Source organism: Spinacia oleracea, chromosome 3 (assembly GCF_020520425.1).
Source record: "Spinacia oleracea cultivar Varoflay chromosome 3, BTI_SOV_V1, whole genome shotgun sequence".
NCBI lineage: Eukaryota > Viridiplantae > Streptophyta > Magnoliopsida > Caryophyllales > Amaranthaceae > Spinacia > Spinacia oleracea.
This window is the reverse complement of record NC_079489.1, coordinates 9324420-9351548: the sequence shown is the minus strand read 5'-3', so window position 1 is coordinate 9351548 and position 27129 is coordinate 9324420. Positions and strand designations below refer to the sequence as shown.

At 34.9% G+C, this 27129-nt stretch overlaps 3 protein-coding genes across 7 annotated transcripts; 2 read left to right on the top strand and 1 right to left on the bottom strand.

Moving 5' to 3' along the window:
* Window positions 1-2618: 2618 nt before the first annotated feature.
* LOC110799131 (uncharacterized) lies at window positions 2619-7070 on the bottom strand. The gene is made up of 5 exons (XM_022004331.2): window positions 6418-7070; window positions 5798-6060; window positions 5115-5232; window positions 3828-4036; window positions 2619-3187 (listed from the first exon to the last, which is right to left on the bottom strand). The coding sequence occupies exons 1-5, from the start codon at window positions 6901-6903 to the stop codon at window positions 2770-2772; spliced, it is 1494 nt and encodes a 497-aa protein (XP_021860023.2). The 5' UTR covers window positions 6904-7070; the 3' UTR covers window positions 2619-2769.
* A 5862-nt stretch (window positions 7071-12932) lies between these two features.
* Window positions 12933-17796, top strand: LOC110799150 (uncharacterized). The gene is made up of 3 exons (XM_022004366.2): window positions 12933-13231; window positions 17241-17376; window positions 17496-17796. The coding sequence occupies exons 1-2, from the start codon at window positions 13086-13088 to the stop codon at window positions 17362-17364; spliced, it is 270 nt and encodes an 89-aa protein (XP_021860058.1). The 5' UTR covers window positions 12933-13085; the 3' UTR covers window positions 17365-17376; window positions 17496-17796.
* A 1511-nt stretch (window positions 17797-19307) lies between these two features.
* LOC110799155 (RAN GTPase-activating protein 2) lies at window positions 19308-26491 on the top strand. Of its 5 annotated transcripts, XR_002536329.2 has the most exons (7): window positions 19308-19470; window positions 20369-22142; window positions 23225-23316; window positions 23477-23540; window positions 24618-24673; window positions 25840-25962; window positions 26115-26491. XR_002536329.2 is itself a non-coding variant. In XM_022004339.2 (2 exons), the coding sequence occupies exon 2, from the start codon at window positions 20378-20380 to the stop codon at window positions 21995-21997; it is 1620 nt and encodes a 539-aa protein (XP_021860031.1). In that variant the 5' UTR covers window positions 19308-19470; window positions 20369-20377; the 3' UTR covers window positions 21998-22364. The 5 variants fall into 5 exon arrangements, 1 of the variants encoding a protein (XP_021860031.1); XR_008929877.1 differs by lacking the exon at window positions 23225-23316; XR_008929879.1 differs by lacking the exon at window positions 23477-23540.
* The last annotated feature ends 638 nt before the right edge of the window (window positions 26492-27129 follow it).

Below are 27129 nucleotides of genomic sequence, written 5' to 3'. Positions count from 1 at the left end.
ATAAATTGTCGACACCAAAACTTTTAGAGTCCTATTTTTAAACACAGGCGACACTGAGAGTATTTAATTTGATTTTTAAAAAAATATTGAAATGAAAATTAAAAAGAAACAGGTGTCGCCTATTACTAATGCATGAGCGACACCAAAACTTTTATAGTCCCATTTTAATTTATAACACAAGCGACACACTTGTCTCTTTGGAATTTCTGCTAGCCATTTTATGTGTCGCCTACTTTATAAAATATGACTCTAAATATTTTGGTGTCACACATTAATTTGAGGCGACACTAAAAGGGAGACTTATAAAGGTGTTTTTGTAGTAGTGTAGGATAATAAAGTAGGATCACACTACTTATGGACTACTCATAATCGTGTGTTACACGGACATCATATGGATAATGATAGCGAATATAACTCAAATGTCGATTATGAAGGTATTGACCAACCATTAATCTTTTGTTTAGATGTATTATTCTGTAGCTTATTACTATAACATTTTCAATACAGATAATGAGATCGTCGATGAACTGATTGAGGACGACTTAAATATTGACATGGAAGATTTGAAACATCTCATCACTTCCACCCCACCCTCTCTATTAGTAAAACTTAGTATAAATTAATTATACTACATTTGTTTTTTTGGAATTCAAGGTGGGAACGATATATATGCGAATGTTACTGATTTTGAAAGTACTTATTTCGTAGCTATTTATATTTTAATAAATAACAGCCACCTATATGATATTTATGTTCCAAACGTATTGATTAAACATGTAGCTATTGGGACATTGGAGATCCAACATACACATGTGAATATTGTGATGTATTCATGTGGTTTGAAGAGAGAGGAAGGAAAGATCGAAAAACAAACCCAAAATTTAACAAATGTTGAAAAGTTCAACGTCCTAAGCTTTAAGATCCACCTCAAATACTTCAAGATTTATACACAAATGTATCGTTTGTTTTTCTTTATATTTAAAATCTAAACTTACATACTTCCTCCGATTTTAATACTCGCAACGTTTGTGTATTTTACACTATTCACATATTCTATTTTGACTATTGTTGGTGATTTATACGTAAGCTAAAACATAATCATGTAGGATCTTGTTAGATTCGTCTCAATTTGTATTTTCAAAATATTAACTTTTTTTAATTTTTGCTTAAAGAGAATCAAAGATATCAATGATCTAAGTTTTGCCTAGGCATGCGTGAAAATTAACAACGTTGCAAGTATTAAAAATCGGAGTCGGATGAAGTATGAAATACTTCTTTTCGTGTAGAGATATCATTTGTGCTCTATTCTTTCTCCACCAACCGTCTTGCGATTTCAATGACCCATTTTTTGTTAACGAGAAAGGGAGCAGAAGTACCTTATAATTTTGACAAAGATATCTCAATCGCACTAACTCGAGAAAATTTAAAATTTTACTATATTGTTACTTTTATTTGTACATATTTTTTCAACCACACATAAAATACAAATAAATTTTATTTCAATAAAAATAGTTATCAATTATAAATAATTGTTTACGATTAATTAATAATACTTCGTAAACAAATTTTATAACATCCATGTGTTACACGGGTCCTAACCCACTGCATAGTTATAACATTGTTAACATACTCGTTTAAATTTATTCATCTAATATGTATATTTAAAATGCTAAAATGGTAATTTGACTAAAATGTTGAGTGATATATTTTTCATTATTAATATAACAATTTGATTAAAATATTACTCCACCAATTTAGAATAATTATTATTACGTCGTATCTATTATTGCCATAATTTATAAACTAAATTTTGTTTCCATACATAAATAAATTATATAAAAAAAAAGTAGAAATAAAAATGAAATAAAACAAATACACTTTTTTTGGAAAGTGGTTTTTGGCGGAAAAAATCGTACTAGAAATTGACACGTGTCATTCCGTTGTCTCTTTTAGCATATATAGTAATAATAGATAGATAGATGAAAGTGTTAATTCAAAATATTTAAAATATAACCCAATAGGTAAAGTTATCTATTTTTTAGTGGTAAAATTTTTCATTTTAATAAATGTATAAAATTAATCGTTTAACCCATTAAAATATTTATCCATCAACTTTTTCTTTTACATAATATAAAAGTTAACCAAAACATATTTACGGGATTAATGTTGGTGCACGCGTTTACAGACCCAACTTTTGAAACTTTAATTTTAGGAAAAATTGATTCTAAAAATACAACCTTTAAGTGATCTGCTTAAAAAGGGCTGACTTTTCGTTTAACTAAGAATAACACAACCTTTTACACCTGTCTTCTTTTAAAGGGCTCCCCTCATAAATGACTTGCTACAATAGGTAATATGAAAACAAAACTCGCAAATTAAACATTTTTTCTTTATATAATTAACAAGAAGATTAAAAAATATTGTAGCATATTACCTATTCTAGCAAGTTATTATAGAGGGGAGCCTTTTAAAAGAAGATAGGTCCAAAAGGTTGTGTTATTCTTAGATAAACATAAAGTCAGTCCTTTTTAGGTAGATCGATTAAAGGTTGTATTTTTAGAATCTATTTTTCCTTAATTTTACATAACATATAATCTTCAACAATATGCACAAGGAAAGAAAGTAAAGCGATATCCTTTCTGGAACTATAATCAGTAATGTACTAATGTACAATAAAAAATAAACATTACTATGGACAAGTGAACTAATATCAAATAATGGTCTATTCATATTCAACATACAAGGAGTGAAGGAACAGATAAACTCCAGTCAAATTGTCGAATTCTCGAGATGGAAAGAAAATGACTCGGACAATTGAACAGCGTCTTGAACCCTAAGCCGAGTACCCTGTTGTCCAACAACAACAGCTGCAACCCTAGCTGCTAATGTACCCATGTCTTTCATATCTGTTACTCCTCTTAATAAACCGTATAAAATCCCTGATGCATAAGCGTCTCCTGCTCCACACGTGTCTATTGGTACACAAGGTGATGGAGGGATGTATACTGATTCTCCTCGGACCCCGATGTAGGACCCACGAGCACCATCGGTTACAGACACAAGTGGGACAAAATGGCTTAGGTATCTTGTTGCAGAGGCAGGGCTTTCCTTCAATGAAAAATTACATAGGGCTCTAGCTTCATCACTGTTTGCAAATATCACATCAGCATAGTTCCCTATTATCTCCCTGAAAAAACATCATAAATTCATGATAAGTAACTCAAAATGGATAATTTGATGGTAGAAATAGATGCTAAATAATCACAGAGGACCACTTTGTGTTATTGTTTATGGAAAGTTCCGAAATTTGCATATATGCTACTTAGTACGCTGATAAAATCCAGTATCCTCTATACTTTGAACCTCGTGTACCGAATTACAGCAAAAATGTAGTCAGTAATCAGTATGGAAGGCTATCCTTTCTGTTCCAAATTGGAACTATGATTATAGCTTAACCACTAATATCTCAGAAAATTATAGAGCAAAACATCAAGCTTCTTTTACGGTTTATTTGATATGACATGAGGATGTTTGTTATCCAAGATATTGCATATCCAGTGGCAAACATGCGTTTTTAATCAATTTCTGTCACCATCTCCGTTGGACCATTACTAGTAATTGATGTGATTTAGAGATGATGCAAGTAAATACAGAATATATATATATATATATATATATATATGTTGGTGAAGATGCATTTTGTTGAATATCCATATGCGGCATTTCATGCCAAAATACACAAAACTCATTATCATTCCCTCACAGTAATACCTCATGCAACAAGTGTCGTGCCATTAGTATAGTATTTTTAGTGAAATCTGTCTTACCAGTAATCATCATAGTGCCTCTCAATGCACGAAACATCAGATGCTGTTACTGCAACAAGAGCTCCATTGCTGTGTGCATCCTTGCATGCTTGTGTTATTGATTTTATAGTATCAGGAAGTTCAAATAAATAGCCTTCAACAACAAGAATACTTGTCTTGGAAATTATGTCGGACAATCCAGGATCATAGTTAATTTTGGATGATGTTCCCTGCAGTCAGAATAAAAGAGAAAGGTTAGTTTTCCAAATTGAAAATTTTAATTAAATTGAATAAGCTTACACAAATATCAAGCAAGTGCAAGGATAGAGAGTATGACAGAATTAAGCAACGGAGAAATAACGATCAGGGAACATTAGGAGAGGCAAAATATCTCAGCCAAACATGTTCATGTGTGAATAAGTTGGTGCACAGAATGACTACATTCTAAAAAGTAACTAACGGCAGAAGACCTTATGAGTTATGAAGATATCAAAAATCTAGCAGTTGCCAGATAGAGTAACCTTCCCTTGCCTTTTGAGATGAAAGAAAGAAAGATATCACAAAGACCGAAATGATTTCCGGCAATTCGGCAAATATTTCCTATCACTTGAATATGTCAAGCCTCTGGGATCAAAACAAATTTCATAACTGAATAACAGTCACATAAAAGAGAAGAGCTCACTTCCCTCCAATGCCTTATGAGCTTCCAGCTCATATTTGATGTATTCCTTCTCAGGGAAACTTTATCACATACGCTTTAGGTTTAAAAACTAACTCAAAACGTTATCCTTTATTTTCTTGTTGTTGTTTCTACTCTATGGCAAAGGCTGGTATTGATATTGGGGAAGAGGGTGTTTGGATTGAGGGTGTACTATTTGATATGGAATCTCTTGTGCAAACTGTTAACGCAGCATTACCGTCCAAAAAAAAGATAAAGAGGGGGGAGGGGGGTGGCTAGGGATGGTGCAACATTATAGTTTGCATAAAACGAATGAGATGGAAAGTGCTAATGCATTATCTCCTGCCCCGTGAGTCCGTGACAAGTGAAGAAACATTCAAAATGTGACAAAAAACATAAGGTGTGGGCTTGAATGCAAGGGTTACACATTGAAGCAGTAAAGTGTATACTCCGTAACCCTCAACAGAAGATGAAAGAATCTTATACATGTAGACCAAAGACAAGACCTGCCTCAAAATCGTGAAAGTATTTGCCATCCTAGAAGCCCTCTTTGCAGTAATTGAGCAATAAAGGCTTTTCGCAAGAATTATTGACTGTTAACCATTAAAGATAGAGTAAAGATTGAAAACCTGATATGCAAGCATTGTGCGCTGGGCATCAGGAGTAGTAAGAACTATAACCGTCCCAGTTGTCCCATCCTTGACTGGTGCAGAAAGAAATTCCACGCCCGCCCTACGCAATTTGGCCCTATAAAGTATCAAGAGATATTAATATTACTAGTTGACCTTTGCAGAACAACTGCTGAAAAAAAATATTCTACTGAGAAAAAAAGAAGTTGTACTAGCAAAATCCCAAGCTTTATGAAAAGCAGTCTTCCACACAGTATACAGCCACAAAAACCCAAGTTATCCTCTAAATAAAATTTCTACTACATAGGCTGCAACATGAAGCAGAATCCTCTGAGGAATAAAGGAACAACCCAAGTAAAAACACCGGCAACAAGCAATCACTTAAAAGTCTAAGTATACCTTGAACTTGCAAGATATGCTTTGGGCAAGTCATATACAAGTACATGCATCTAAAATATTTTGTATGTATAATTTGATCATGTGAATGTAATTCGACAGTAGAATCTTCTATTGAGAACAAAAATCGAGAATCTCACAGATAAACAAGCATCCCAAATCCCAATTCCCAAATCCTATAAAGAGCATAAACCTCATCCATAAAGGACTAACTTAGTAGCAATCCATGCTTCCTTTATACTTTTCAAAGCAAGTAAAGGGGAAATTCAGAAAAGAAAGACCCTCACCTGTAGAATCCACCCAATGGATCACTAGCTACACTGCCTGCCATGGCTACATTCAAAACAGGCCCTCCAACAGGAAGATTACCGAGCCTCGAAAGAGCAACCAGGCTATTGGACAACGATCCACCAGCCGCAGCCTTGTAGCTACAGCCATCCATTGCTCGCAAAACTTTACCTCTTTCCTCATGGTGCACAAGCCTCCTTGTTCCCTTCTCTAAATCCAACCTCTCTAGAAACTCATCATCAACAACTCCCGAAAAATCGACCTATATATGAAACACATAGTGTAAATGAAATCAAAATGTACCTAGAAATTCAAAAACAGCAACTTAAATCTCTTTCTTTTCCTAGCATACTGACCATTACATTATCTAAATACTCAATCTATCCCGATTCAATTGTCACATTGCTAGTTCATATTACATTTTCGACTTACAAATTACGAACCAAGCGAGTAATAAGCCAATTCCTTACAAGTTAGCTAATCATACCATTATTCAAATATCACATTTTCAATTGAGCTAATCATATCATTATTCAATAACTATTTCAATTAAGCTAATTCTACCATTATTCAAGAAGAAAAGAATAAAATATACATACAAAAAGTATGAAGATAATACCATTGCTTGACCGAGTCCCAAAACATCCCAACGGTCAACGTCATTAAAATTAAAACAAAACTCTTCTTCTTCAGCATCACTTTCAATTTCGGCGGCGTCCTTAAAAGGTTCATCATCACCGGCAGTGCTGCTGTTACTGCTGCTAGTAGTAGGACCAACATCAGAAGCGGCGGAAAAGGCGGCGATATGGCGGCGAGAATCTTCTAAATTGCTCCTCAATTGACCGGAATAATAATGAGCTGAAGAAGGGAGTAAAACCGGTTTGGATTTAGTAAAACTCGTTTGACTACTTCTGCATAATAACGGTCCACCTCCATTGAAATAATTAGCTAAATTCCGGTGATGATTGTGAAGAAATCGAAAAAGAATACCCGAAGAAGACGGGATTAGCGACGAGGATAGAGAAGATGAGACAGCCACGGAGGCGGCGGCGGCGGCAGTGGTGGTGGTGGAAGTGGTGGTTAAGAATTGGAGAGAGACTGACATTATCCCAAAATCAAATCAAATATAGGAACTTCTTAATCTAGAAAGTAAGGTTTTATATATCTGGTACTTACATTCAATGGAGGAGGGAGAGACAGAGGCCCTCGCTCAGCTCCTATGGTGCCTTACCTTTTTGCTTTATCCTAAACTTTTTATTTGGGTTTTTTTTTCTTCTTATGAATGATGAACTCTGTTTATATTTATACTTCCAATTTTACCCACCCAACTAACTCTTTGTTGTTAAATTACTATTTTGCCCTTGTGGATTTTATGGCCGCCACCATGCAACCCGGTAAAAGTAAATGGGCCTTTTAAAAGATGAGATCATGCATTCGGATTTTGGTCCATTCAATTTTACAAAACCCGGCCCTTTTCTTGCCTGCTGACGTTAAACCCACTGACCCTCAAGAGTGGGCTCTCCAACGAAACAAGAAACAGCATGTTTTAAGCTATTTAGAAACTACTTCATCGGTCCCTAAAGTATTGTCTCGTTTGACTTTTATATTCTCTAAGACACAACTTAAAATGTAAATTCCTAACAAGATTTCACATTACTATATTATTTCTAAAAGTTGCGCCTTTTGATTTTTTATATTCTCTAAAATGTGACTTAAAATGTAAATGTCTAATAAGATCTCACGTAACTATATTATAGACTTATAGGCTAATGAGTAATGAGAATTTATGGCCAATTGCAATGGCGCAATCTTTAAAGGGCGGAGAGTAAATTAGTCAAAACTAGTATAATACCCGTACGATGCACGATTTACAATCTGTTACGCAAAATATTAAATTTGCATGAAATCTAAACTATATCTATTGACAATTAACCAAAATAGAGCTTGTAGATATTTTCCAATTAAATTAATTATGGATAGATGTGTTATTGTCGTATTTCATATCTTATTTATTAAAAAAATAAAAATGAAACAAATAAGGGTATGTAGATAAAATTACTTCCATTCTCACTCATCACCTGTGTGAACATAAAGTTATTCTCATATACTCCTACCTTTTATTTCTATAGTTTATTTTCATATACACTTTATTACTATAGTTATTCTCATTTTCTCACCAAATACTCGCCCTACCATTTACATCATTATCCGATCACTTAACACTTACACACATCATGTACTTTATTAGATGACTTTTAGTTAAGGCGTGGCGGGTGCGGAGGATTGTCCCTCCACACCCGTATCCACCTAAAATCTCATTCTTATCCCTGCCACCCACAATATGTGTGCTACCCATCTATAAAATAAAATTCATTCTCGCTCCATCACCCACCTGTTAATCCAAACCCATCATATACCCTTTTTTTTGGTAGTTTTCAATTTTAAAACTCTATTTTAGAGTATTTTTCAATTTGGTTGTCTTATTAGTGTAGTTGAATAAATAAATAAAAGGTTGTAATATGTAGGTTAGTTGTTAAAAATATTACTCACGATCAATTAGATGAAAGATATGCGAGTAATTGGGAGGGTACATTAAAATTCATCATTGCATTGTCACCTGAGGCATATACTTTTTCTATCCGCATCACCCACCAAATTAAGCTTTCCTCCACCCCTTCCCACTTGGGGCGTTGCATAAAGGCCTCCCCAAAACCCGCCCCACTAACAATGTAGCATACCTATATTTGGTCAATATTACATGACGTTACCTTTTCGGTTAACTATCTAATACACTAACTCCAACCCTTTTGATTGTCCCATGGCCAAAATTTACTTCATTAAGAATTGAGTGTAACAAATGCACATGAGTTGATAAAATGGTCAACGACATAAGATATATATAGAGAGAGAGCAAGTGGGAAAACTGTTCGTTTAATGTATGGAGTAATCTCAAACATATATACCAAAGATGAATATGATGCAATTAAAGGGACCGAAGGACTACTGGATATTAATCCCAACTATGGTTTTTTTTTTAATAATCCAAACTTTTACCCCTAATGACTTTTAACAATCCTAAAAACCGGTAACCTGTTAAAATGGTAAACACTTGCAAACTTGGACTTGGGCTTTTAGTTTCTCTCTAAAAAATTTGGTACACGTCATTCATTCAATATCCATTCACCCAAAGTTAAACCCTTTTTGTTTTTCATCTGCTGTAAAATAAAATAAAAACAAAAAACAAACACCTTCCATGCTCGTATGTTTAACCTTAGATTGTAATTTGACAATTTTTTGATTGTAAAAGGAGGTTCATTTTGACATTTTTGTTTTTACTTTGTGTTATTTGTTTAATTTGGCAGGTAAATAAACTTAAATCATACTACATCATCTTCATCGTGCTTCATTTGGTAACCACCATTTCTGCTATGGTTGTATCCCTTTCAAATAACTGAAATCAAAGGTCATCAACCTTGTTACTACTATTAAGTTACTGGTAGTAACCCATTTAAATAAATTGAACTCTGTATCCTTTTAAAAAAAAACCAAAGGAATACACCCCCTTGAACCCGAAAATGACCCGGTGGATCTAACATATGAGGTTTACTTCGTTCAGCTATTAAATGTCACATTAAAATATGAGGTTTGAAAACATTTAAAATTTTGGGTGGAGAATCAAAGAAAATGACGAAATGAGAAACAAGGGTTATAAGGAGATTTATTAAGGAAAATAAATAAGGGGGAATAAATGCATTTAAAGAAAAAAAAAACTAACTCTCTATTGCCATGTCAGCGCCACGCCATAAATTACCTGCTACAGTAAGTAACTTACCTGCTAGGCCCGTTAAAAGTCAATAGGTGTAAAAGTTCGGATTATTAAAAAAAAACTTATAGTTGGGATTATTAAAAGCAAACCACCTAAAGTTGGGATTATTCTGGTCAATTAATCCTAAAATATTTACTTGTGCATATTTTTTTACATTTTCTATTTTTATTTAGTATTTATAGAATGTTTATTATTAAAAGAATCTTTAAGATTAATATTGGCAAAAAATAATATATATTCTCTAGCGCATATCTTTCCTTAAATAAGACAATTTAAATTTAGATTAATAATTTTAATTACTTTGTTAATTTATAAGAGAAGCGAATCATGTAGTGACATTTGTCATCACCACATTGATTTCCTCTCTTTTAGTATAATACTAGTTTAGGGCCTGTGCAATGCACGACTACTACTAAAATAATTTATTATTTTAATAGTAACTAAAAGACTTGTGATATTAGGAAAACATGAAAGTAAAAAGGATATATGAAAAAATATAAATTCAAAGTTGTGTATAAAAAATATTCAAATGAACTAATTTGCATATTACTATACAAAGTTGAAAATTATAGTCGTTTACTTGTATGTAGAACGATCTAATGTTAACCAAACCCGAACGACTCAAGACAAATTTTCGAAAAGACCCGAGCATAACCGAGTTAGTCAAATACAACATATTTTGTATTGAGTAAAATCTTGATAAATAGACTTATAATGTTAGTCTACTTTACCCTGTATTATTATTTTAATTAACATTCTTACTTACCAGTTACCATGTATTATATTATTAATAGTGGACTAACATTAGAAATTCATTTATCAATATTTTTTATATTTGTTATCAGATTAAAAAGTTATAATAATACATAAATAAAATTATATCATAAAGGAAAAAATAATATTGATTTAGCTTTCCTCCAATAATATATTATGCAGTACACATCTATGGTAATTAAAATATGTTTTTATCTTAGTTTCCTAAAAAAACGTAATGTAATTTATTTATTTTAAAGTAAAAAAATATAAATATTTTGGCCGGAAAAAATCGCACCAGGAAATGACACGTGTCATTCCTGGTGTCTCTTGTAGTATATAGTAATAGAATAGATATAGATTATTTTTTAAGGTATGGTAAAATACATTTTAATTAGGATATTTTCTCTCAAGACTGCAATCTAGTTGATCTAAAAATAGAACACATAAAATATAATCTTTGTTACTTTATAAAAAGGTTTATTTTTTAGTAGAAAGTCTTAATAAGGCGGCATAACATTATCTATTACTATATACTAAAAGAGACACCAGGAATGACACGTGTCAATTACTGGTGCGATTTTTTCCCGCCAAAAACCACCTTCACAATAAAAGTGTATATGTTTGATTTTATATTTATTCTCTATCTTTTTTATAAACTATTTATGTATGGAAACAAAATTTAGTTTATAAATTATGGCGTATTAATAATTATTCTAAATTGGTAATATTTTAATCAAATCGATATATTAATAATGGAAAATATATCACTCAATATTTTGGTCAAATTACCATATTAGCATTTTAAATATTCATATTAGATGAATAAATTTAAACATGTATGTTAAAATGTTATAACTATACAGTAGTTTTGGAGATATTCAGTTAAATATTTTGTAAAAAGATGATCAAAATCCGTGCAGTATTGCTCTATTTGCTTTCCCTATACATGTTGCCATGTGGGTAGAGGTGAATACAATGTACACAAAGGGCATGCAAGTGCATACCAATATGGCAATATATGAATATACCATGTATGTCACTATATATGTGCCGAGGGTATACAAGTATAATTGAAGCAATTTAGAAGCAAACAATCAAGTGCAACGAGGAGTTAACCAAGCAAAGTTCGCCTTAGGGCGTGTTCGGCGGTAGCGATTGAGGTGTCGGGTAGCGTTTTGACTTAGTCAAAACGCTACTAGATAAAAATAAAGGTGTTTGGCAAGTTAGCGGTCTAAATAGCGGGTAGCGGGAGAAGTAGTGGTTGGTTAGATTATGTGGAACGCTAAAATTATTAGCAGTCTAGGAATGAAGTAGCGGTGGAGTGTTTGTTGTTTTGGTTGTAATTTTCCATTCAATTTTTATTTTTTGTTGCTTTATTATACTAATATTTGACTTTTACTTATAGCAAAAAAAAAAAAAAAGGTTTACCCGCATTTGTGTTTTGGTGCACTTTGTAAAATTGTAACTTAAACATTTCACTAGTTAAATATTATTCATTTATACTACTCCATACTAACTATTATCATTAAAAATTCTATCATTAATTTCAACCGCTATTTTTTACTAAAACTCATATCATTTTCTCGAAAATCTTCTAAACCATCAGAAATTGCTCCGTCTTATATTTGTTGACAAAGGGTATCCGAAACGAAAGGTTATTTAGTAACATATACGAAGATAAGTACGCGGTATCATTAAGTCACAATTTGAATACGTCCCCCCAAAAATATGTGTATAACAATATAAGTATAATTTTTTCTACACCTTTTTAATATGTTATAATTATTTCATTATTGTTATTAAAATGCCGCAATGAATATGATTAAATTAATAATCATTATCGTATTTTACGATTTCAACCGCTAGTTCTGCCAAACACTCATACTATGAACCGCTATTCTGACAGCTACCCGCTACCCGCTACTCTTGACCGCTGTCCGCTATCCTAACAGCTACCCGCTACTCAACCGCTACCCGCTACCCGCTACCGCTAGTGTTGCCGAACAGGGCCTTAGTGTAAAGAATTTTACCTTTCAATCATAACGTTGGGGTCTTGGGGGTTTAATCTCCACTCATTTTCCCCATATTCTCCCCCATTCTCCCAAATGTTTAACACGCTAACCCAATGTGGGTTGACTCGAGAGTAGAGACGACAATGGATTCTGAACCCGATTCGGATACGGTGAATCCGGATCCATTTTACAGGATTTGGATCTGAATTTTGGGTACTCTATGTTAGAATTAGTGTGTACATGGTACCCTATTGGGTACCCGTTCCAAATATTAAGAAACGTAACCGAAATTGTTGCAACAGGTTCCCAAATTTATTACCCGAAATCGAAACCTGCACAACATATTCCGATTCCGATTCAAGGTACCCTGAACTTTTTGCTCATCCCTACTATCAGGGACATTCCTAATCATATGAGGTGAGTTATATACTTATATTATAAGCATCTAGTCATTTAAGGTGGCTGAAATTAATTGTCAAATAGAGGGCCTAAGTGCAAACAAAGTGAACAAAAGACTTGCAATTATTAATTCAGGATGCAAGAATTTTATAGTCCTAAACCCTAGCCAACTACTGATTTGAAAGTTTGAAGTTTTGAACCTTAACAACTCTTCTCCTCCATTTGATTTGCGGCCCTAGCTGCGGACATTGTAGTACGGACTACGGTGCCTGCCAGTAGAGAGAAAGAAGAAGAATGAAGGAGACGCGAGTGAGGGAAGAGGAGAGAGAAAAGGTGTGCAGGAGATGCAAAGTTAGCTTCAACCCTTGTTCCAACCCGCCTTCTTCCTGCCGTTTTCACCCTTCTTTCTTCGTTTGTCGCCGTCATGATGATCAGAAGAGGTAATCGGTCAATCTTCTCTTATCCTAATCTTAGTGCTATTCTACTTTCTATACATTTTACCGTGATCTATTTTTAGAAAACCTATTAGTTTTTGTTGGATTTTATTGGGAATTTGTGATAGGGTTTCATTGCTTAATTGCCATCATCAATATTTTCAATTTGCAGGACAAATACTTTATATTTTAGTGATTGTGTTTTGAATGCTTGGAGTTTGATTAGAATCACGAGGATATGGGAGATTTGGTTCTGTTTGTGATATTGGGTATAAGTTGTTTGTAGGTGAAAGTTGTCTCATAGCATAGCTGTGATTCTGTGGAAGGTATTGAGGAGTGTAGTGTTATTTCGATCCCGCTAATCGGAAGTGGACTTAGAATATGATACCTAACCTATCCCAAAGGTAAACTGATTCTTGAGAGTGTGTGTTGGCCTGTTGGGTAATAGTTGGAACTCGAAACAAATTTGAGGGGAGTTATTGCCATTACATTTGTCGGAAATGTCATAAGTTGCTAAATGTACTTATCAGCCTTTCTAGAATAATGTTGGCTGTAAATTGAAGTTGTCTACAGTCTAAGATTGAATCCTTGGTGAAGCCACAAAGGGCATATGGCCATGTAATGTAAGTATTGCTAGAATTTCGAGGGAACGCCTTTTAGTTTTCAAACCACTTTTAAGGATTGCCTTGGGTTCAGATTTGAAGGTGCTAAATCTGAAAAGATCTTGATTGGAAACATCCTTATGACAATATTGACACTATGGAGGTTTTTTCTTACAATTTTTACTTTATAAGACTCAATGAAGGTGATGGGTTATCAATCATGTTGGACAGTCAGAGTGATATCTCATGGTTAATTGATGAGATTGTTCCAGGATAGGTGATTTCCCAAGTATAATGTCTGAAACTAGTGTGCTTTTACGGCAGATAAACAAAATTGGATTCTTCTTTGGTAGCTAAGATGTGGTCGATGATTCTCGTAGAGGTATACTATCTGGTGTTATTTTTCAGGTTTATTATGAAAAGCTCAGAGTCTGTTATTCTGTTGGAATATTTTGGATAAAGTGATGGAAAATAAGGTTTTGTATCTTTGGTACTAGGTGGAGGAGATTAATTAGGATTTGTCTCCATTTTTAAGTAAGTTGATGGCAGCCCAAGAGGTATCTTTGTGGCTATCTTGGTTTGACTTTCTCCTTTTTTGTCTTGACTAGTATGCTATCTAAGAGATAAGAGACGGGCTTCTTAGGTACTTCTATGGGGATTGATTTCTTTCATAAATATTAGGCAGTTAGGAAGTCAACTGAGCCTTCTAGAATCAATTGAAGGGTTGTACGGTAGTCTAATGGTTGTTTTAGATTATCAATCCTGGAGTCATGTATCTGGGACTTCTTGGTATCTAGGTAACACAACGCAGTGCCTATAACTGGGTTACTGAAACACTGTTGGTGGATTTGTGGCTACATGTATTATCAACTGTTTTCTTCCTAGAAGCACAATCTTTCAGCTGTGCAACTGGAAGCATAAATATTATTTAATATATTTTTATATCTTGAAGCATCTGTTAGCTTGATAAGTTGATATGATAGGTTTTGGTTGTACAGCTATTTCACCAAAACTAATAAACGATGCAATAGCAAGCTAGCATGAAGTATCAAACCTAAGTCATAAGCACTGCTTTGGTCTATATATCATGTTACAGATTTCTATCATAGAGGTGCTGAAAAAAAGCTCACATATTTGCCTTTTTATCTTTTGCTCTCGTAGTCCTCACTTCTCACGTTCTTTCAAAAAATTATGCATTCAAAAACTGAAATTATCTACATGAGCATTCCACTATTTTTCTCTCCAATTTTCTTTACAACACCAAGATGAGATCCTTCCCGAATAAGAGCTTGAGATTGAGTCTGGGCGTACGATTAGGGAACATGATGTTATCGAGTCAAAGATTTCTTATTCTTACGAGTCCCTTTTTAAGGATAAGGTTGATCACCTTTTAATGTTCTTCTGGATTGGGTTCCTATTTAGTTTGGCTAAGCTATTGACGAGTCTTTGCTATTTTCGTACTTAAGGATGAGGTTGATCACCTTTTAATGTTCTTCTTACGAGCCGGTATGTTGTTAAAATTTGATTTAGACTGAGGTGGTGTGTAAGAGTATGCAATCTATCTTCATCATTAATGCCTATTAGCTTGCTTACAATACAAGTGTTCATACCATATTGACTAAGGTTTGTTTTTTACTGTTTGAATGTGATCTTAGCTAGAATAAGTACAATATCTGATAACCAGAGTGCTTTTATCGCCCTACTTTGTGATTTACTATGTTAGTAGATTTATTGTTACATGTATTATCAAGTGTTTGCTTTCATTGTAGCACTACTTTTTTAAGCGTTAGCAAAAAGATTCTCCATTCATTACTGAATGTATATGGATCAAAATTATACAACATATTTAACATATTTTTACCTCTATTTTTTTTTTCTTTTTTTCTGAGGGAATGGATCTGTACTTCTTGAAGCATTGGTTATGTCTCCTGTTTTGGTGGTACCAGTTATTTCACCAAAACTAATAAACAATGCAAAATTAAGTTGGCATGAAGTATCAAACCTAAGTCTTGAGTAATGCTTCGGTCTATTTATCATGCTATATCGACTAGTTACAATCCATCATGCTATTCTGGTTGATTTTAAGTTTCAGAAGGAAAGCTCTTTTGCCTTGACCTTTAATCTTCATCTTTGTGCTCCTTTCTGCGTTTCTCACTTTCATTCAACTAAATTCTGCGGGAAGATGAATTGGCTGCTCAATCACTGCTCCAATGTCTGTTTTTAATGCCAGGTGAAAAAACAATGTTAGATCAGCTATACCGATAGCCCTGATACCAATCAATGCAAGGTACATGTTTCTCCTTGCCTTGAGCGCATCACTGTCATTAGTAACATTATAATCTCTGAGCCCTTCTCAGAGGGTTGGCTTTAAAACCGATCTTGTCTTAAGTATAGTTTGATCCTTGTTGACATCTTCTAAAACCGGTTCTTTGGCTAAGGGCACATGTACATATAAAAAAAGAGAGGAGTCTTTGTTATTTTAGAACTACTTTCAAGAGCTCCCTGAGTGCCTGACCTTTTGGAAATGTTGAGAGGAAACGTTACATCTAATACCCTTGGTATGACACTATGAAGACGCTGATAGAAATTCTGGACTTATTTTGATTGGAAGTGTTCTCTGAATTGTTGATGAGTCATGATGGTACCACACTTTGCATTCCCCTTGCTAAACGCTATAAGGTCTTTAGATCCATTTCAGAGACTGGTGTTGAACTTGAATGGAAAGTCTACTAGGCTCCAAAACAGTCATCACATTTACTATTTATATTTCGGGTTATGAAGCTTTTCAAAGCTTATTTCCAGGTGAAACGTCTACAGAAACTGAAGCAACTTCTCTATATTGGCACATTGGGGCCTTGGATGACTATTTAAATTTCCATAGCCTAAGTATGATATAAGTAGTGCCCTTCAATCCATTTTAGCCTGTGTAGGATTTTCAATGGTTTGTAGCTCTAAAGCAAATACATAAGAAGTCCATACGAGCCATCTTGGAACTATGGATGATTAGGACTCGAAATTTCCCTACTAAGCCTTCCTCAGAGCTATAAATCAATCTACTTTCAAGTCCTGAAGCTCCCCAATTTTGAAGCTATACTCATCAGCCACACAAGTTACCTTTCTATGAATTTGCTTAGGTTTACGAGATTTGTATATTTTGGTACGTAGAATGGCCATTAAGTGTGGAAGATTCACATAGGCATGGGACAGAAGCATCTCTGGTTTTGTTTGGCCATGTGTTCAGCTCTGCTGTTAGTTCTTGTAGAGAGTAAGCATAAGTGGTAGTTAGAAATGGATAGTTTTTTTTTGCAGAAAATCTGTTTCCTTAGATCTTATGTGCAAGTTACACCAGCATGCAAAAATGTTCCCCGTCCGTGTATTGATGTTGATGCCTTTTTGTTTCGTCTTTTGAACAGGTACTATGAATTGGGACCTGATGATCCACCATATGCTGCCAAGTTTTATGACTGTTGTGGTGCTGAGAACCCTGACGCTCCCGGCTGTGTTGCGAGTTCTCATATCTCTTATGACGATGAATGATTTACATTGCATGTCAGTTATCCCTCAGGACCTTTCTCGTCTATATTTGTACTTGTAAATTCTTTCTGAAATTAATACCGTACTCCATTTTATCTTTTTGATTTTTTTACTCTGATTTGGCAAATTATTAGATGGGAAAACAATAAAGACCTCTAGTGGGAAATAAGTAGCAAGCTGATGCAGAGTGATGCTAGTTCATCATCAAATTCAACATCATCGAATCGTTGCAACAATATGTGTACACTTATGTTTACCTTTGTGTGTATCTTTGATCTCTAACTTTTTTTTTTGACATAGTTGATCTCTAACTTGCCGTAGCCATAGTTCTCCGTTTCTTTGTGAATTTATTTGTATTGTACAGCCTTGTAATGTTTATATATCTGTTGTAAGACCGGATTTGGCTTTTGTATCACATTTTCTACCTTTGGTGTTTCTGAGAAGTGTCTTACCGGGTATGAATTCTGCGCGGACTATGGTGCAACCCGATCCAATATAATACGGAGTAACAATTAAGCGCCTTAATAAGGCTCCTTGATTTGGTAGTTGTACACTTAATTTAGTATAGTTCTGCTGATAGTGTAGTTGAATAATAATTGGTTGGATCAATGATGGTGAAAGAGCATGTATGGTGGTTGGAAAGGAGAATGAGAGAAACTTGTTATATTGGGTCGAGTCACATTCAAACCACATGGAGGTTACATCGGAGAAATAAAGCAAAAGACTGGATTTCGACATAATGTTCTTTCTTACAACAAAAGGAAAAAAGATAAAAGGTTATGTTTTGTCAATTCTTTTTAGGGTTAGTGTTTTTTTTAGGTGAGAAAGAGGGGATTAACTCCTAAACAAAGGGAAAAAAATGCAAAAAAGCATAAACGAAGGAAAACATACAAAAACTAACACTGTGTTTGGGAACCAAGTTAACTTGGAAATGTGAGGAAAAGTAAAACTATGAAAATCTGTAGAAAAGTAAACCTGAAAAAATATGTAAAAATCTCTAAATTTCGGAGTAATTTGTTTGGCTAATTAATACGGTAAATCGGGAAAATTGGAATATCACATATTTTTCAATTTAATGTTGTTTATGTCGTTTTCCACTGATTTTCGCAGTTTTCCATCACTTTTGAGGGGAAAAGTGTGGAAAATAAAACAGACAAAATATAACTAATTGATTTCCACCGATTTACATAGATTTTATTTTCCTCACTTTTCCATTTAAATTACCAAACAAGCTAAAATTAATGAATTCTCCTATTTTCACAATTTTACACAGTTTTCTAATGTAAAGCAAAACAGAAACAACATCTACACGAACTAAAGATAAAAGGTTCCTTCGGTTTTTAAACTCATGCATAATTTTTGTTTTCAAACATTTTTCTCACACACAATAGAGTGTCACCATTTCTTTCTCAATAGGTTTAACAAAATCCTTGTTTTTTCTCTTATTTGAACAAAGTATGATTTTCTTTTGATGGCGGCTTTGAAGAATGTTATTAACGTAGGGCATTTGGCAAACAAATGTTTCTTTATGGTATGGTATGCCACAAATTTGACAAGTAATTGTTAAAGGATTGTTTTTTTTTTTTGGTGTTAGAGGTTTTCTTATTAAAAAAAGACAAAAACATGTATCTTCAAAGATTGATTAATTACGTGTCATTATAAATTGAGAACTAGAGAAATTTCATATGTATATTTTAATTATTTCTTTATTTCTACAATTAAGTAGGTCTTCTGTCAGACGGTCTGACCAAATATTTTGGTAAAACAATGTTAGATTTATACCTTAATAAACTTTATATTTTGTATGAATGCCTTTAGAACAATAACAATGTGAAATACGGCTTTAACAAGAATTCGTCTTTGCAATTTGAGGATCAAATGAAGATTTTATCCTTATTGTTTCCTTTTTGAGTAGGAATATTTATTTAAGTTCCGTAAAAATTAAAGGAAAATAAGAAATAAAACCCCCAAATGAATTTGCTCTTTCCTCTTCCCGCTTCCTCCTCTTAAAACCCTAACTCCTCTCCTCCAACAAAACCACCTGTAGTCGGCGGCGCCTCTCCCAACCACCACTCCTCTGCCGCTGCTATTCTCGGTGTTGACGACAGTGTATATCTTCTATTCCTCATCTATTTTCTATCGTTATTTTGGATTTTTTTCTGATTTTATTTGTATGTTAATAGATCCAAAAAGTGTGGGGATTATGAAGTTTTCCTCATATGGTGTTTGAATGATGAAATGTCGTTGCTGAAAATATCCTGTTGGGTTTTTGGTTGGCTTTGTTTTATGTCTAATTAGTCTACCCAGTTCATAATTGTACTTGAAAATCATATTATCCTTTAGTTAGATACATGTTTGGGCAGTTGATTTCATTTTGCTAAGAAGGAACAGATTAGTGTAAGGGCGTAATAAAGTTTATTGTGATCGAATTAATTTTTATGTACTCGTATAATTTATGAGTTTTTTTTTGAACTAAAATTTGGGCAATTTTTTTGGTAATTTGAATTCTGGAGCTTCAGGAAATGTAGGTGGTGGTGATGGTTTTGTTCATGAGAAGATAGTGTATTAGGTTAGCTAGTGTATTAAGTTTGATGCTTTTTTTTTAACCCGGCCCCCTCCCGAGCCAGGGCAGGGACAAGCCTGATTGTTTGCATAATCTTTTGACTAGGAAATGTAAGAAATTGTTGAAGTGAAAGTTGTGAATTTATTTTGGAACTCATGGACAAATTTTCAATGAATGAATTGGTTGATTAAGCCCTAAAAAGCTCTTGATGTTTGAACATAACCCTTTGTTGTAGCAGTGAAGGCTTTAGTTTATCACTATACTGACTGAGTGACTGTTGAGAAGCCTAGAATTCGTTTTTGCGTTGACACTATTCTTATGGTACTGGGTAGATATGAGAGAACCAATTTTTTTTCTTACTTTTCTTTTTCACCGTTTGGATACCTAGTCTCGTACTTTCCATCTTGTCATGTGCGTTGAGAATTTAAATATTTTCATGAGCAGATTACAAAAATGGAAGCTGTGCAAACAAATTCTGGGCGCCAACCATTTTCTATTAAATTGTGGCCTCCTAGCAAGAACACTAGGATCATGCTTGTTGAACGGATGACCAGCAATCTTTCAACTCCAACAATTTTCACTCAGAAGTATGGTAGTTTGAGCAAGGAAGAGGCGGACGAGAATGCTAAGCAAATTGAGGAGTTGGCATTTGCTGCTGCAAATCAATTCTATGAAAAGGAGCCAGATGGTGATGGAAGCTCTGCAGTCCAGCTTTATGCCAAGGAATGTAGTAAACTTATTCTAGAAGCCCTAAAATGTGGACCTGTAACTAAAGTTAGGAAAGTGCCAGAGACTTCTGAGGCAGTCCTCGAAAGTTTGTTTGATATATCAAAAGGTCCGCGAGCCTTCATTGAGGCTGAAGAGGCTGAAGAACTTTTGGCACCATTAAAGAATCTATCAAACAATTACACTAAGATATGTTTCAGCAACAGAAGCTTTGGCTTAGGTGCAGCTCATATAGCAGAGCCCATTTTGGCATCTATTAAGGACAAGTTGAAGGAAGTGGATCTGTCTGATTTTATTGCTGGTAGACCAGAAGCAGAAGCCCTTGAAGTCATGAACATGTTCTCGGCCGCCCTTGAAGATTCTGTTTTGAAGTCTCTTGATCTCTCTAATAATGCCTTGGGTGAGAAGGGCGTTCGAGCATTTGGAACACTCTTGAAATCACAGAGGAGCTTGGAGGAGCTTTATTTAATGAATGATGGCATCTCAGAGGATGCAGCACGTGCTGTTTGTGAGTTGGTTCCCTCCACGGAGAATCTTAGGGTTCTTCATTTTCACAATAACATGACAGGAGATGAAGGTGCTCTTGCTATATCCGAGGTTGTAAAGCGTTCTCCCTTGCTGGAGGACTTTAGGTGCTCCTCAACAAGGGTAGGTTCCGAAGGAGGGGTTGCCTTATGTGAAGCTTTAGAGGGATGTGTTAATTTGAAGAAACTTGACTTGCGTGACAACATGTTTGGCGTAGAAGCAGGAGTTGCTTTGAGTAAAGCTCTTTTGAAGTATGGGAATCTAACGGAGATTTATTTGAGTTACTTGAACTTGGAAGATGAGGGGACTATTGCCATAGCAAATGCGCTCAAGGAGTCTGCTCCTTTGCTTGAAGTGCTTGAGTTGGCTGGAAATGATGTTACACCTCTTGCTGTGTCCTCCTTGGCTGAATGTTTAGCATCCATGCCGCACCTCTCGAAGCTGAATTTGGCTGAAAATGAGCTCAAGGATGAAGGAGTTATTCAAATTAGCAAGGCTCTTGAAGGTCATTCTCAGTTAAAGGAACTTGATTTGAATACAAATGCGATAACTAGGGTTGGTGCTAGAGTTTTGGCTAAGTTGGCAGTGGCTAAGCCCGGCTTCCAATTGCTGAACATTGATGGGAATTACATCTCTGATGAAGGAATTGATGATGTTAATGAAATTTTCAAGAAGTCTCCTGAAAAGTTAGGGTCATTAGAGGACAATGACCCAGAAGGTGGAGATGAGGATGAAAAGGAATCTGACCAGGAGGGTGATGGAGAGGAATGTGAACTGGAATCTAAAATGAAGAATCTTGATGTTGAAGATGAGGAGGAATAAGTGCATTTATGGTTGGTGGTGTTTTGTAGGATCGGTAGCTCGTTTTTAGTTGTCCTCTTTTATCTCGGACATCTCTTTGGGTTGATAGCTTCTTAGAGCGCACTTGGCAGCCATGGCTTTTCCTGGGAGCCACTTCTAGGTTTAGGTTTGTAGTTCTTTTCCCATCAAGCCCATCCCCTACTCTTATGTTTTATTGTACTCCACTAATGTGCCATGGTGTTAAGTAGGATTCTGTTCCAAAACTATTGCACTTGATTATCTATGTTGTAAAGAAGGGATTGTCATTTATTGTGATATTCACCCTCCGCTTGAACTTTTAGGAGCAACCTTTGAGACTATCTTATTGAATATTTTTCAGTGTGTTAAATGCATTGTCTTCTTATACAAAGTAATAATGAGGTATGATGTAGCAAAGCCAACTCCAATGTAACCCCCCCCCCCCCCCCCTTCTGTGTTTGTCAGGTGGTCAGCATTTTGCAGATGCTTGAGCACATCAAAGTTAGGATTAGGAGTTATTGAAATTAATCTGATTCGAGTGAATAGATTTACTTATTTATTTATTTTATTATTTGGTTTAGTGAGTATCTAGGCAAGACAACACTGTGCCTCTAGCTGGAACACTCACCCAGCTTTGGAGTTTATTATATGGTGAATTTGTTGTTGCATGTATTATTAACTGTTTGCTTTCCTAGAAGCACAATTTCACTGCTATGCAAGTAGATGATTGAATATTTATGGCTCACAACAATTTCACTGATAAGTATTATCTCATTGATGATTGAATGTTTATGGCTCACAACATATTTGACATATTTGTATATCTTGAATCATCGGTTATGCTTGATTTGATAGGTTTTGGTGCAGCTATTTCACCAAAACTGATAAACGATGCAATAGCAAGCTAGCATGAAGTATAAAACCTAAGTCATAAGCAATGTTTTGGTCTATATATCATGCTATATCCACTAGTCAAATTTCTATCATGTTTTATTCATTGGTTTTAAGTTGCTGAAGAAAAGAAAAGCTCACATAATTGTCTTAACATTTGTACTTCATCTGTTCCCCTTTTCATGCTTCTCACATTCATTTTTTAAAAATATGCTTTAAAAGACTGGAAGTATCTTCATGAGTCATTGCACTATTTTGCCTTCAGATTCTCTTTATAGCGCTCAGATGAGATCCTTTGGGGATATCATTAGGAACATGATGTTTTTTCCTTTTTTCCAGAAGGCCCTCGGCCCTCCCTGTTTTATGGACGTCTCTTTCCTATATTTGCTCTTACGTTTTTAAAAACTGATTTGGACTCGGGTGGTGTGTGTGTAAGATCATAAACTCTATCTTCATCCATAATTCTTGTTAGTCTGCTTACAATGCAAGTGTGTATAAGATGTTGGCTTCTTTTTTACCGTTTGAATGTGATATTACCTGCTATAACTTCTATAAGTGCACAATATCTGATAACTGGAGTGCTTTTATCAGGGATTGACCAATTTTGGATGTTATCTATTCAGCTGTTTTGAGGTGGTTGATGATTCCATTAAAGGTAGGCAGTCAGTTGTTATAATAGTTATATTTAGGATTTATTTATGATAAAGCTTTAGGTAGAGCTCGTTGGAATGTCTTGGATAAGGTGATGGAGAATGAGGTTTTGGACCTTCAAAGTTTTACTTTTATCTTTCTCTTTTCTGTATTTCTCACATTCTTTCAAAGAAATTATGCTTTCAAAATCTGAAATATCTATACGAGTCATTCCACAATTTTCTTTCAAATTTTCTTTACGACACCGAGATGAGATCTTTCCGGGATAAGAGCTTGAGATTGAGTCCGGGGATATAATAGGGGAACAGGATTTCGAGTCGTGGATTTCTTATTCTTTTAAGTCCCCTTTTAAGGAGGAGGCTGATCACCCTTTAATGTTCTTCTAGATTGGGTTCCTATTTCGAAGGATGATTGAGTAAGCTATTGATGAGCATGAGCGTAAGGTTTTCTTTAAAAGGCTCTCGCCCCTCACTGTTTTGTGGGGTTTCTTTCCTACATCGTTGTTATTTTGTTAAAAACTGATTTGGACTGAGGTGGTTTATAAGAGTATGAAATCTATCTTTATCTTTAGTGCCTATTAGTGTGCTTATGATGCAAGCTTTTATAAGATACTGGCCAAAGTTCCTTTTTACTGTTTGTATGCGATCTTACCTAGAATAACTGTACAATATCTGATACCCAGAGTGCTTTTATCGCCCTACTTTGTGATTTGCTATGTTATCAGATTTATTGCTACATTTACATCTATTTTTTTTCTCCTTTTTCTGAGGAAACGGGTCTGTCTTCGTGAAGCATTGGTTATGTCGGATTTGATAAGTTTTGGTGGTACCAGTTATTTCACCAAAACTAAATAAACAATGCAAAATCAAGTTAGCATGAAGTATCAAACCTAAGTCTTGAGTAATGCTTCGGTCTATTTATCATGCTATATTGGTCGATTTTGAGTTTCTGAAAGAAAACCTCATCTTAAATCTTCATCTTTGTCCTCCTTTACGTGCTTCTCACTTTCTTTCAACTAAATTCTGCGGGGAGATGAATTGGCTTGTCAATCACTGCTCCAATGATTGTTTTTTATTGCCAGGTGAAAAAGCAATGTTAGATCAGCTATACTGATAGCCTGAGACCGATCAATGAAAGGTACATGTTTATTCTTTCCTTGATTGCATCACTATCATTAGTAACGTTGATAATCTTTGACCCTTAAAATTTATCTTGTCTGAAGTCTTGTGTGATCCTTGTTGGCATCTCCTTTAAAGCTGATCCCTTGGCTAAGGGCATATGTCCGTTTAGAAAAAAAAGGAAGGGGAGTCTTGGTTATTTTTGAACTACTTTCAAGGAAGGGGAGTCTTGGTTATTTTTGAACTACTTTCAAGGTCTGCCTGAGTGCCTAACCTTTTCGAGTTCAGAGGAAACATTACAATTAACATCCTTGGTATGACACTATAAAAACGCTGATACAAAATCTGGACATATTATGATTGAATTTGTTCTCTGCATTGTTGATGACATCACACTTTGCATTCCCCTTGGCAAATGCTGTAAGTTCTTTAGATCCCTTTCAGAGACTTGTGGTGTTGAACTTGGATGAGAAGTCTTCTAGGCTCCGAAACTGTCATCTCATTTTACTATTTAAATATCATACCAGAAAGCTTTTAAACTTATTCTTAGTTGGAATGTCTACAGGCTTAAGTAACGTTCTGTATATATTGGCATATTAGGACCATGGATGACTAGACTGTGGTTAAATTTCCTTAGCCTAAGTATGTTATGAGTAGTGACCTTTAACTCATTTAAGCATGTTTAGGTTTTTCAATGCTCTGTTGCTCTGAAGCAGACACATAAGAGGAGCCATCTTGGAACTATGGATGATTTGGACTCGAAATTGTCCTATGAAGCCTTCCTCAAAGCTATAAATCAATCTACTTTCGAGTCCCGAAGCTCCCCAATTTAGAGGCTATACTCATCAGCCACGCAATTAAGCCTTACACCCCCTAGTACAAGTTACCTTTCTACGAGTTTGCTTAGGTTTACAAGATATATATATTTTGGTACATAGAATGGCCAATAAGTGTGGAAGATTCACATAGGCATGAACAGAAGACTGTCTGGTTTTGTTTGGCCGTACTGTTCAGTTCTGCTGGTAGTTCCTGTAGAGTGGAAGCACAACTGGTAGTTTAAGGTGGATGGTTTTTTTTTGCAGAAAATCTGTTTTCTTAGATCTTATGTGCAAGTTACACCAGCATGCAAAATGTTCCCCGTCCGTGTATTGGTGTTGATCCCTTTTTGTTTCGTCTTTTGCACAGGTACTATGAACTGGGACCTGATGATCCACCATTTTTATGACTGTTTTGGTGCTGAGAATCCCGACTCTCCCGGCTGTAGTTGCGGGTTCTCGTATCTGTTATGACGATGAATGATTTTACATTGTATGTCTGTTATCCCTCGGACTTTTTTCGTCTATATTTGGACGTGCAAATTCTTTCTGAAATTAATGGCATACACCTGTTTTTCGAATTTGTAAAGTTTAAAAGAGTAGCTAGTCTTTATTGATCAAATTTTGTTGACTCTGATTGGGCAGGAAAACTTTCAAATTATTAGATGGGAAAAATGAAAGATCTATAGTGGGAAAGAAGTAGCCAGCTGATGCAGAGTGATGCTAGTTCATCGTCGAATTCAACATCGAATCGTTGCAACAATATGCGTTCACTTGTGTTTGCTTTGTGTTTATCTGTTAGCTGATGCAGAGTGATGCTACCCTGTAATGTTTGTATATCAGTTGTAAGATTGGAGTTTAGATTTTGTGTCACATTTGGCATCTTTGGTGTTCTTTACGGAAGAGTTCCTTGCCCCAAGAGTCCACACCCTTTCTTGGCTTTGTTTATACCGGATTGTAGAATATGGTTGATATCCATTCACCCTTGAACTCTATTTCAAAATTACTCCATCCATCCCATATTTATAGTCTTGTTTGACCAAAAACACGGGGTTTTAAAAAAAAAATGGAGTATAGTACATGAAATAGTAGAATATAATACATAGTACATAGGAATGTAGTATATGTGTGGGGTCTTTAGTGCATTTTTAATTTTAATATAATACATGAGAAAGTGAGAATCTTAATAGCCATATTAAAAATAAGACTATAATTTTAGGGTGTTCAATTTGGATAATTTTGGGACGGATGGAGTATAATTTTTACACTTTTTGACTATTGTAAGTTTGTAACGGCTATACAATGATATGTGCCCTACCAGTTTTGAAATCTGCCCGGGCAGTGGTGCCACCCGATCCAATATAAAAATTAAGTGTCCTTATGTTCCTTGGGAATTGTTAGTTGCATACTCAATTCAACTACGGCATGGGCATGGTGGTTGGAAATAAAATATGGTTTATACACTCAGGTGCACAATGCTCACTGTGCACCCTGTTTTACAAAGAATATATAGTTCAAATACAAAGAACATATTCTTCATACCCAAATAATATATAGCCAATAAACATATAGCTCAAATCCATAGAACATATAGTTTAAATATTTTACTAGTACTGTACATGTACATTGAAATGAGCACTGTGCATCCGGACGTATAATC